General features: G+C 42.7%; 1 protein-coding gene across 1 annotated transcript in view; it reads right to left on the bottom strand.

Annotated features, from left to right (window-relative positions):
* Positions 1 to 13367, bottom strand: part of HERC2 (HECT and RLD domain containing E3 ubiquitin protein ligase 2) — a 1611099-nt gene that overhangs the window by 1382107 nt on the left and 215625 nt on the right. Inside the window, 3 exon segments of the mRNA XM_078658234.1 lie at positions 3178 to 3429; positions 5326 to 5439; positions 6143 to 6300. Of these exon segments, the coding sequence (XP_078514360.1) occupies positions 3178 to 3429; positions 5326 to 5439; positions 6143 to 6300 (524 nt within the window).

Here is a 13367-nt window from a genome sequence, read left to right as displayed (position 1 = left end):
GGATGCAGCTGAGGTGGCTGGGTTCTTTCCTGGTCGATGGGTTGTTGGGCCGGATGCTGGTGAAGCTGCAGTTCCGGCAGGAGAAGGGCCCTTGGGTGCGCTTCGGGGCGGCCAGGTAGCAGGTGCGTGCTCGTCCGGTGTGGAGTGCGTGGAGGGTGCTGGAGTCGTAGCGGAGACAGGCGCTGTGGCAGTCGCGGGGACCAGGGGTTCTGGCGCTGGGCGCGGTCCACACGCGGACGGGCGCAGGTGGGCTTGCCTTACGTGCCAGCGGCGCGGCTGCGCAGCGGTCGCCATTTGAAGGGGTGGAGGGAGGGACGATGAGCTGGGAGGCGGGAGCGGGGCTTGAGGGATAGCGGCGAAACGGCGGGAAAAATATGGGGGGAGCAGAACATGAAAGAGGAAAAATACAGTGGCAATCAGGGAGAAAGAATTAAGAGTAGAATAGAGCCAGGAGCGGAACAGAGGAAGATAGCAAGAACAGAGGGCGAGCGAAAATTACAGTGGCAGTCACGGAGAATAAGAATGAAATTAGACCCAAAACCGGAACAGAGGCAAAAAGTAGGAACAGAGGGCAGGCGGACTCGAACCCTGAGCAGGAGGGCTGGCTGGGCGTGAGGCAGCGCAGAGCCCTGCTGGGGAGCTGGGGAGCTGGAGGCAGGAGTGAGATCCTTGGACCAAGGTCTGAGGACTCATCATGCATGCTTCCTTAATAATACACTAGTATTGATTGTTCTAGCTGCAGTGTCAGCAGCATCTAAGGCACACCTAATTGATGAATTTGAGATGAGCTTTCCCTCTTGGACTAGGTCTTGAAGCCTTATGCTCATCTGGTAGAAATTGGAGCAATTGCTCCATTTCGTCCCAGTGTGCCCGATCATACCTGGCTAGAAGGGCCTGTGTGTTAGCAATATGCCCGTGATTTGCTGCTTGGGCAGCTACACTTTTACTGGAGGCGTCTATAGTTGGGACTCTCTGTATGGGGGGAGGGGGCCCTAAAGTTTGTGAATTAGCCAGCATTAGAGACTACTAAAGAGTCCAGTGGTGACTGCCCTTTGATAAAATCTGGATCTGATGGGGCAGGCTTGTATTTTTTGTCTATCCTGGGGGGAGAATGCGAGCACAAACAGGGTCTTTGAATATATCATCTGCATGTCTCATCATGCCTTGAGCATAGGGAGAGTGTGAGTAGACCTTTGTGAGCTACTAAGGGTTTCAAATAGAAATTCCTCTTCTAGGCATTCCTCATGTAATTGTACCCCATGATACTCTGCAGCTCTAGATAGTAATTCTCTGTACCCTACATTGTCGTCAGGTGGGGAAGGCTTTGTAGGGTAAAGGTCTGGGTCATTCATTATCTGTGGGTGAGTCAGTGCTATAGTCTTTCCAGAAATCTGCTGGTAAAAGATCATCCCCACCATTCCCATCATCAGGTTGTTGAGGAGAGTTAGGTGGTGTAATTAGTAAGTGATGTAACTGTGAGGAAGGAGGCGATGGAGAAGGAGGAGAGGGGTTAGTACCAACATGCTTCCTCTTCAAAAGAATATAAGTGGCTTCTGACTCTGGTTTACGCTTCTGAGGCAATTTGGTAGAAAGATATCCTGAGCATTAATATAGAGTTCTTTCTGTTTGGCGTCCGTTTTAGTGAGTGGGATGTTGAAACAGGGGTCCTGCTGCTGCAGAGGAGCATCTTTCTGTTTCGGAGCCGAAAATGTCGGTGCTGGGGTCAGATTAATTTTCGGTGCCGAAGGTTTAAGTTCAGAAGCCAGTCTTGATTTCAGCGTCAAATGTTTTGGCTCCGAAGCAGTTTTTGGTTTCGAGCCCGAAGGTTTCGGCTTGGGCCCGACTCGATCCTGAGCTGGAAGGCTTTAGTGAATTTTTCGGTGCAGAGCCGAAAGGCGGGGTGTTGGAAACATCTTCTCGGTGCCGACCGTGAACCAAAGGCGGAGGTGGGACCGGAGCCATTTGCTTGGGCTGAATAGGTATTTGGGGCAAGGGGTGTTTAGTACTCACGATACGTTAACCCTGAGGCACATGTTCTTCCATGTCAGCGTCCGATTCCGAAATGGATACAGGTTCTTCCTCGGCCACTTGCGCATCGTAATCTTCTTGCTGTGAACCTTCTCCAAAGATGTCCGGCGTGGATTCAATGATATGGCTCTGCATTTCATGACATGGAGCCAGACGATCGTGGAGCGTTTTCTTCAAACAGAAAGATTTGCACGCATCGCAGTTCTGTTCAGTGTGCTCCGGAGATAAGCACAAGTTGCACACTTCATGCGAGTCGGTACGCGGATACATCGCGTGGCACAGAGGACAGAATTTGAATGACTGCAAGGTGGACCGACGCGGTGAGGCACAACGGCCTACCACGAGTTTTCCGATCGAAATAAAAGTTATGTCGACAGATACGATAAGCGGAGAAGTGGGCTACACGTACGAAAACAATACAGTCAAGGGTAGAACGGATTGCACACCGTGGGGAACCCGGAGAACGGTTTAGAACCGGAGCAACACACTTCCGAACCCAATGGCGGAAAAAAACAATCTAACAATGGAGGCGATGCCCATGCGCACTATCACCGAAAGGAGGAGTCACCTACCTTGTGACTGGAAAGACTTCTTCAAAGAAAAACAACTAGCAAACATCCGGACCCAACACTAGATGGCAGGAATTTGCAGAGCATGTGATCTACAGCTCACATGCCTCGAACAGGCTTGTTTTGAAGTGGACAGAGCACCATCAAAAGCATTTACTTAGGTTCTGATCATTCACTTTGAAAAAAACTCACCTAGGGAATTAGGTTAGTGCCACAGAGTAGATTTGCTATCACTAGAATGAGCACTACTAGTAAACTAGAAAAAACATCTGCATTCCGAGGAGCAGGACAACACCTATTTCACACCTACTTAAATTATTGCAGACTTGTAATGCAACCAAGATATTTTGTACTGCTTCAAAACAAATTATTTTTTTCCAACGTGATGGATACAGCTGTAAAACAAAACACAAATGATGCTGTGCAGACACCACCCTTAGCACTTACTAATTGAACCCCACAATGTCTAGCCTCTGAGTCCTGGTAGCGTATGAGGAAATCATCTACCACAGTCATGACACAGCTTTGTCACAAATTCCTTATAGACTGACACCCAACAAAATTAGAAAACTCCACATACCTTGCAAACCTTCCAGAAGTCTTGGGTACCTCACGTGCTCTTCAGTTCCATGGCCAAGTCTCTGGTTGTCTCCTTTGCCCCAAGTGTACACCTGACCTTCTTTGGTGAGTGCAACAGAAAACTGGCTCCCACAGCGGACTTTGATAACATTAAGGTCCTGGAGCTTTTCTATCATTTTGGGAGTTTTGCATCCATCACTTCCTCCTCTTCCTAACTTGCCATAATCTCCATCACCCCAAGACCATACTTGACCTGAAATACAACTATTTTTAGAGGACAGCTTTTTTTTTACATTTTTATATATTTTGACATTCAAGCAATATGAATCACATGCAATAACTTGTAAATGCAACACAGTCATTTCATTATTTGATTTTGTATTAATTCCATCAAAGACTACACTTCAGAGGATGTCTTGGATCAGAGATAAACATGTAATCACTACTAATAACTCAGATTACTAGTTAAAGCACTGTACTTAGACTACAAGATCTCAGCAACTGACAGAAGGAGGACTGTATTAAACATATATATTAGACATATTAAAGACTACTCATATTTGACACAGATTATCAAAAGAGCTTCCAAAACAGATATAGAATCGTCTTATGTGACAAACTGATTACAAACATCACACATGAACTATAAAAACGTAAGTCATCTTTGCACAATATAGAAATCACTAATGCATGGCTCAAAGTCTGAATGGTAAAACGTTACATTTCTTGCGTCTATTAAGACGCAAACCATTAAATACTATAAACAAAATGTGTTTACAGTAACCAATAGATTTAAGTCAATCTGTACTGTCAAATCAGCTGCAATAGTTCAGTTTCATTTATTTTTTTTAACTTCCTAGCTCCCTGGTTTCCCTACTGCTGCTCCCCATTCTTAAAGAAGTGGGATCACTTGTTTCTGGTCTATACACCTTGTATAATTTTCATTTCTTGCCAATTAACACGCCACTACTCCTAGCCTACCACAGGCTTTTTAGTTTTATGTTAACGTCTAAGGCTCTTGATGTGTTCAGTTCATTCCCTAATGCTCTGAACAGAGAAGAGCTGAATAGCTCGTTTCTGAAATTATTTCACAATGTTATACCATACTTCTGATACTATCACTGATGGTATGATTTGGTTGTCAACAACACTGCAATCCATAAGAAATATCGCATAAGAGACAACCGCTCTCTGCTTGGATTATATGTACTATAGAATGGTGTTGTCATGTCAAGAAGTATTTGTTGTGTTTTTATTGAAAAACAAATAATAAGATTAAGACATCTTTGAAGTAGGCAGGGCACGTCCTGAAAAGCAATTAAATAGTATTCAATTTTATTATGGAAAAGTGCACACATTATCCACTCAGTGAAATATTTATTTGCTAATCAACTTAAGTGATTTTTTGGTTTTGTTTTATTATTTGTACATGTATTTTGTACATTTTTGTGAGGTTGCTGACCTGACTTTGTTGAGTGATATCACTTACTGAGTCGGGATCACTGTGCAACTCAGTTCTCTCACTTCTAAAAATATGGACTCACAAGGAGGCAAACAAAACTAAAGAAAGGGGGCCAAGCCTTGGGGGTGATAAATAAAGTGATATTGATTTTTCTGGCCAGTGGAATCTTTGAAATTTGGTCATGAGATTCAAAAGGTGCTGTGAGCTAAGAACATACAGGGCTACTCATCCCCGTCAAATATTGGGCTCAAAATAAGATCTACTCAAGTTCCCCTTGAAACTGAATAACTTTAAAACACATTTCTTTTGCACATGCGAACATCATTCAGAAGCACGGAACATAAAAGCATCAGTTTAATGTCCAGGTAGTGAGTGAAATTGGGGGATTTGGTCAACAATACATAGGAATCAATTTTCATAAAAAATCTATGGTTTGACACCCAAAAGGTTTAATTTGTGAAGTGGCACTTTGGGCAAAGCCACTTGATGGAGGCATATGGACAGAATGTGCATCTATTACAGAAGCAAACCGCAAATTTTAACATTTGGACTAAATCTACAGTATTCAACAACTACAATGAACCACCACATGGTAAATAGTGCATCCAAGTCATATCCTTTGAAAGGTCATCAAAATAGAGCTAAATGTAACACACATTTGGGTGAGGGTTATATTTAGTCACCAACCATTTTCAGTGACGGCAAGAGTCTGAGCATCACCACTTCCACAAGACACGTCTACAACCTTCAAACCCTTCAGTCCAGTTACCAGCATCGGATTAGTCTGGTCTTCACTTGAGCCTGTAAAAATAAAAGGCAAAGACTGATAATTATTTAGAAAATCAGCACTGTCCTTCTTAAACACCATGCTAGCATAAAGTCCAAATAAAAAATAAAAAAAAGAAGAGGGAAGTTTTACACAAAAATATAATACATTTGTTTGTAGATCTTCTGTCATCCTTGGGATTCAATACACATGCCTGGGAAGTGATGTGACATTTTCAAGGGTTAGCATTCCCACAATGGAGCACTGTAAACAAAGTACAATTCCACACTGGGGAAAGACAATGATTCTTTTTTTCTCTACAGTGACATTTGTTTCACTGAAAAATTACCTTGTCCTACAACCCCACTGCCCACCTCTTGCTTGGGATTGCCTCAAGCACATTACACTTACATATGGTAATACTATAAAGGAATGGCCATTGGATTGCAGTCATCATTCCAGCCGTTTTCTTTCAGAAAAGTATTTCTGTAAGTAAGTAGTTAATAGTTACCTGTATTCAAAACCCCTACAGATACGACTCATATTGCCATTTTGTTTATAGCAAATTATCTAAATTATGTTTCTTTTTTGTCAGACTGGATGGGGCAGCAATTTTGCATTTATCAGTTAGGTTTAAAAAGTAATTGTTATTATGTAGAAATCTAATGCAATTACAATCAACAATGATCTTTTGAGGAGCTTGCCCCACTTTTCAAACACAAAAGGTGATGACCGTACCATGTCCAAGTCTGCCGTAGTTACCACGACCCCAGGTAAACAGTTCTCCATCTGCAGTAATGGCAGCGCTGTAAGAGCTTCCACAAGCTATGCAAACAACATGCTTCCCAGTCTGCTTTCCGGACAAAGCAGCTATCATCTTAGGCTCTTCCACTGTCCTATTTAGAGATTTAAAAAAATGAAGAATTACTAAACATTTCATTAATTTGGGGAATTTCACATAAATAATCACACATGCCTGTGTTATCAACGTCAGTATATAAAAAAACACATTTCTGATTTAAAAACAAAAGCACACTCAGACTGAAAGTTATCTCGATTTCGTGGTTGGGTTATTAGTCAGGTGCTTCAAGAATACATGAGTAAAGATAAAACTAGAATCTAAAGTATCTTAAGCATTCAACAAGCAGAAGCGGAACAGTCAAAACAACATATAAGAAAATCTTTTCGTAAAGTTCCCTTTGCTTAGTTTTTATGCGGCTCTTAACATGTATGCATTGCAATTTGCTATAAAATCTTGATATTACCTCCAAATAAAATAAGTTGTACATTTCCTTTAAACTCAGAACAACTGATGTTTTAGGTCAACTATCAGCAACTGCCAACAACTTATGACTACTGGTAGCTGAGCAGTTTGAAAGCATATGGGGAATAAAACCTGTTAACAATAAAATATGACTTGTAAGCAAGGCTAGTCACCACCCAATATGCTCTTGCAAAGAGTAATGGCACCTTAATAAAGCAGCTATCTTGGAAGGCCTATAATGACTTGTCATAAAATATGCATTTCAAGCTACTACTAAAGCAGAACGTCTCCCTCCATAACAAAGGCATCACTACCATCATGCTACACTTCAGATTCACTTTCTTCTAAAACTGAATTAGGGATAAAGATAACTAAACTAATACAGTTTACAAATCCGAATGCAGATTGCCATAAATATATTAGAATGTCACAGCGCCATTCAATTTACAGAGGATCTCTTGCACTAATCCACTATGTGGACTGGAATATGTAAGCTGCTGAGAAATATCAAACATAAGATCTTTTGCTGTTCAAGCAAGGTTTGTGTACAAAGTAGGTAACTTTCAGACTTCAAGTAAATTAACTTATTTTAGAGAAGGTAAGCACAATTTTTTTATTGATAACAGTCAATAAAGTATGTCTTTCAAAGCCAGATTACTCACAAAAGCAATAAAAAATACTCCTAAACCCAGATCTCCCAATCCCATTATCCTATGAGCTAAGCAAAGGACAGAAGTACATACGGCAGGATCTGGGTACACATAACTGACCCTTCATAGAGCAAATAACTTAACTGTGCCTTTAAGATCCCCAAGGCGGACATGTTAACACTAGAGAGCATTGTAGTGGAAGCGGACATAAGCCTTACCTGAGCTTCAAAATTAACCAAAGGTTGGCTGCCCAGGTTTAATCTCATAGGTGTGTGAAGTGATCTAGAGGCACCCACTCTGCAAATCTAAACCAAAGGCATGAAAGGACTGCACAGCCACTGTTACCTTGCAGAATTAGTATTAGGTTTTTAGAAACCTATTATTTGGCCTTCTGGTCTGGCTGCTTCAGGTAACCATTTTTGTTCGGTTGGGACCATCATTGAAAGCAATGGTTTAGATTTTATCATCGCCTTCTCCCAGTGAAGTAATGTTGGAGAACTTTTCACATCTAGAGTGTGAAGGGACTTTCCTGAATTCCTGCAGGAAAAGGAATGGAGTCTAAACTTTGACTTGCATGGAAATAAATTATTACTATGTAGCAAAACCTTTGGTGGGTTTCTAAAAATAACCTTGCTCCTATAGAACAGAGCACAATGCTCATTAGAATACTGGGCCTGAATCTCACTAATCCTAGGTGAAGACGTTTTTGATGGAAAGAGGAAAGCCTTGTTTAACTCCCAAGAGGAAGCAGGGTTTCTGACTGGGGAGAAACACTTATCTAAGACCCTTCAAAAATCACAATACTGGTACATAAATGTAGATACTTTTCCCATATGCAGCAACAGCAGCTTTGTGATTTTCTTTTATCAGAGAGAACTGTAATCCAAGGTTTACAAACTATAGACGAAAGGGTAAAAAACATCCCTTGAAGGATGTTATGGGGTTGACTGCTAAACAAACAAACAGTACTTTATTCCATTAGAAGCAATTAATTATAAAAGTGAACATTAATCATTGTAAACAACAAAATTACATTTAAAATACATATAAAAATAGCATTAACAGTGCATACAGTTTCTACAACGAATTACACATTTTTAAAAGGATCCCACAGCAGCACATAAGGACAGACCTTGCAGTGATTGTAAAAAGAAAAGTGCGGTCCAGCACCAGCTAAAATGATGCTTTCAAAATGGGAATAAAAAACTCTTGGTATACCTAATATACAACATGTACAGCAAAAGATAAAATGAAATAAGGATTGAGGGGATACATTGCCACAAGGGCATACTAGAGGAAAACCCACTCCCATACTGCCTTAAGGGGAAGCAGAGTAAATTGCGTATAGTAACCAGTCTGAACCTTAACAACAAAGCCCTTTTCCCAATGATTGGCTGTAGGCTTCAAATAGGACTCAAATGTAGCGTTAGTAATAATATTCTGTCTATTCGTGGGCCTCAGGAGTTCAACCACATCCCTCTTCATTTTCATGTCCTAAAGGAAGGTGTATTTCAGCCAGATCTCAGACCTATTTGTGCTGGTGAGGTTAACGAAGAGGGCAGGTCTGCCCAGTGACAAAGCAGGATTTGTTGTAAAGCAACCATGGTGTATACATCCCCTGATCACATTTAAGGCGCTCCGTGATTACTAGCTGGTTAAATGAAGCATTGTTATTATTCCATGTCGACACCCGTAGTAGCAAAGGGGATAGTTTGATGTAATCCTTTACACTACGACACTAAGATCAATACCCTGCTAGCCGACCTCGCCGCCCTTCAGCTCTGCCAACTTGTGAGTGGTCCCACTCACAGCGGCGGACATCTCCTAGACCCCATCTTTTCGAATATGATCAATGTGAGTGTTGAACCCCCTATCCCTATGACCTGGACTGATCACTGTTTAGTGATTATGAATATACCTCTCAGAGATGACCCCAACTCAAAACCCGTCCAACAGGTTTTGAAAAGACCGTGGAGGAAGCTCCGTCTCGAAGACTTCCACGCACTCCTCACCAAGAATCCTCCCCAACCTAGCGAGGACCCTGATCAAGGATATGACCAGTTTTGCGAGTGGATTGGCAAAGCACTGGACACCCTGATACCATCCAAATGGATCAAGGCGCGCCTCCACGAATCCAGCCCTTGGTTCAATAAAGAGCTCTCCTCGCAAAAAAATGATTGTAAAAAAGCCGAACGAAGATGAAGAGAATATGATCCGGCACTCAAGGCCCTCTATGTCCAATCACAAAAGAGTTACCACCGCACATTTGCAGGACTGGAGCGGCGTACTATACTGCAGAGATTAAGAATAGTCATAATGCCTCCAAAACCATTTTTAGAATATTAAAAGAGCTTAGCGCCAAGAAAACGATAGACAACCCTAATACTTCTCCTATACTTTGCAATAACATGGCGTCTTTTTATGAACAAAATCAAGAAAATCTATAGTACCTTTCCAGCGACTTCCCACCTCATTCCCTTAGCCGATCAGAACAGACCCAATCTTTCTAACATTCCGGCACTCAGCCAAGAAGATTTCCTCAAACTCTGTAATAAAATTAAATCAGGTTCACCTGCAGACCCCCTTAAACCTGAACTATTTAGAGAGTCAGACTGGACTGTACTTGGTCCCCTTAGAGACATTGTAAACCTGTCCTTTTCCACTGCCAATATACCCACAAGACGGAAACAAGCCTGGGTGATGCCCATCATAAAAAAGCCCACGCTAGACCCCACCTTACCCGAAAACTTCTGACCTATATCACTCCTCCCCTGGCCAGCTAAAGTAGCGGAAGCCCATGTTAATTCCATCTTGACCAAATATCTGACGTCCAATTCCATTCTGGACAGGTCCCAACATGGCTTCCGCGCCGGCCACAGCACTGAGACAGCCCTCTTAAGTGTGACAGAACATCTTCGTACCATATTAGATTCTGGCGGAACGGCAGCACTGATTCTTTTAGATCTCAGTGCTGCCTTCGACACGGTGTCACACGAGGTATTGCTGTTCAGGCTGGAGGAGATAGGGGTCACAGGATGGGCCCTCAGCTGGTTCAGAGCCTTCTTGCCAGGCAGATCTTTCAGAGTCTCCACACCTCCTTTCCTTTCTGAAGAATGCTCCATTGAGCAGGGTGTGCCCCAGGGGTCGGCTCTCAGCCCTACCCTGTTCAATGTGTACGTCCAACCTCTGGCAGAAGTTGCCAGGAGACATGGACTGTCACTTGTGTCGTACGCTGACGACACCCAGCTAGTGGTGGCATTGAAAAATCAAAGCGGTCTTAGGGCACAGAATTTTAAACAAACTCTCGTAGACATCACCAGTTGGATGACGGCGAATTACCTCCAACTTAACGCCAGCAAAACAGAGGTTTTGGTGGTGGGCAAAGAAACAACTGCCTGGGGGAACAGCTGGTGGCCAGAGACCCTCGGCCAACCACCCGTGCAGAAAGACTGTGTAAAGAACCTGGGAGTCGGGTGGACTCTGCCTTGAACTTTACCCACCATACTAAGAAAGTGGCTGCCACTTGTTTTGGAATTTTACGTAATCTCAGGCCGATCTTAAAATTCTTCGACCACCAAACCCGCCAGCTAGTGGTTCAATCAGCCATCCTATCGCGGCTGGACTACGCTAGCTCCCTTCTGTTAGGGGCAAACGTAGCAGAGAAATCTAGACTCCAACGGGTCCAGAACGCCGCCGCCAGAGCTCTGACCGGCCTCCCTCGTCATAAATCAGTGACCACCGTTCTCACGAAACTCCACTGGCTTCCCGTGGAAAAAAGAATCCATTTTAAAACCCTATGCCTAGCATTTAAAATCCTCAAAACTGCCTCCCCCCCCAATGTTAAGCCCACTCCTTTAATCCTACGTTCCCCGACGCACATTGCGTTCTGAAGGACAGAATCTAGCCGTAGTACCCCGCATTAAACTAGCCAGGATGGGCGGCCGGTCATTCAGATACCTTGCGACAAAGCTCTGGAATGAACTCCCAGTTCAAATACGGGGAATGGAAGATCTGCTACCTTTCAGGAAAGCCTTAAAGACTCATCTTTTCTGTTAACTGCAATTATTGCTATTATGCCATTTCAGCATTTCCTCCCGCTCAGTTTCTTACAGCGAGCGCCGGGACGCCCCTTGGCTGGGGCAGCCGTGCGCTATACAAGTCCATATAACATTAACATATGTAAGGCCAGGTACCTTGTGGCAAGCCAAGTGAAGGCTACCTTGGGGTTGCAACAGCATCTTACATTAAAAGTAGTTCGCTTCAATTTGCGGGGTAGGTGCATAATCCCATACGCCTGTGTTATAGATCACAGCAGGAACACATTGGAAGCTATACATTTTGAGTAAAGGTGCGATCAGTTTGCCCCCTTCCTTGGGGATTAAGTTGAAAAGTGCCCCACAGACTGTCAATATGAGGCGCCTACAGAGTATGCTAGGGGACCGAGTGCCTCTACTGGTGAAGAAGACCCCCAGGAAGGGGAATATAGAGATGACTGACAATATGTCAGAGTTAACATGCATAGATCTCAAATGATCACTCTCAGCACCATAAAGCCATGACATGGCACTTAGAATAGTTAATGCCCATATCCTGGGACAACATAAAAGAAGAGAAGGACTCTTATAGGCGCAACAGACTTCTTGGAGTGTGGAGAAAGAAGATGGCATCGTCAGCACTGAGTAATGTAGACACCCGAGGCTTGCCAATCAGTGATACATCCGGCCCAAATTTAAACATTGAATAATACTGGAGCCAAGATACAGGCCTTGCAGCACCCTTCTATGGAGTCCAAACGGGTCAGAGCTCTGCCCATATCGAACTCTGCAGGATAGGTTTGGATTAAAAAGTTCAAACAATTCACCAAGGGAGTTTCAAGCCCCAAGTCAAGAAGCAAATACCGCCATCTGCACACACCAAATAAAAATCTTTTCAACATGGGGGGTGAGTTAATGGACAGCTTCTATGGCCTTTTTTTAACATGTGAATGTTGTGTGGGGTGAAATAAAACATCTGAAAATGAGGCATTCAGGATCAAGTCTACATAGTTCAGTTACTACATTGGGGTGAACGAGGAGTCTTTACACTAAGAATTAAAGCTCCAATCTGAACTACAATTTGATGTGTAGTTGCTCCAAAAAGATGTAACTAACGTGTATGCACAAAGAAGAAGGTGTGTATATGAAGATTCTTTAGGCGGTCACTGTTGCTTCGGGGTCTTAAAGGTCCTTCTTAGGTACATCAGCTTTTAGCAGCCAATCATCCAGTTATGAGCAACAGAGCCTCGATCTGTTACGGCGGAATGCTGCTTCAGCCAGGCCTTTGGGTCTGAAATCTGATCCACAAGCCTTTTGGAAAGTTAGGGAACTTCAACTGCTCTTTATCTTGCATGAAGTTTCAACATTCCTTGTGCTCTGAGGGAACAAGGATGCAGAAATGTACGTCTTTGGCACACATCTAATCGTAAAATAGAAAGAGGGGCCCCTTCTGAACCAAAAGGGATTAGGGCACTAGTACAGTGAAACAAAAGGCAGGAAATCCCTTGGAAAACAATGTGATCATATAGACTTTACTTCAGCAAACTCATCCTTCACTTATATCACCCCACTCACTCAAAGTATCAGCTCATTACAAGATTAAGCCACAGATGTAAAGGAAAAATACTCCACCACTAAATAAAAAGCGTATGACAATTTTATTTTGCCCAATACAAAATCTTCTCAAGGTAAAAAACACAACGAAATCCTATCCGTTGATGCACAATATTAAAAATTACAATTTATAAAAATACATTAAATGAAAATATAAAAAGAATGAAAAAACAGAAGTTAGACCCGACAATTTAGTCTTAACAAATTACACATCCGTTTTGGTATTTTCACAGGAACATGGGCTAAAGCATTCTGTACTTTGCTTATCAGGCACCACTGTTCCCCAGTCAGATTGTGTACATAAGTGGCGTCGACGCGTTTCGATGGAGAAATCTTTATAGGTCCATCTTTTTCAAGACTGTATTTATTTATTTATTTATTTTGAGAGTTTTATACAGCGC

This window comes from Lissotriton helveticus, chromosome 8, assembly GCF_964261635.1.
Source record: "Lissotriton helveticus chromosome 8, aLisHel1.1, whole genome shotgun sequence".
In the NCBI taxonomy this organism is placed as follows: domain Eukaryota; kingdom Metazoa; phylum Chordata; class Amphibia; order Caudata; family Salamandridae; genus Lissotriton; species Lissotriton helveticus.
Note: the sequence above shows the minus strand (reverse complement) of the source record. Positions and strands in the feature narration are given on the sequence as shown.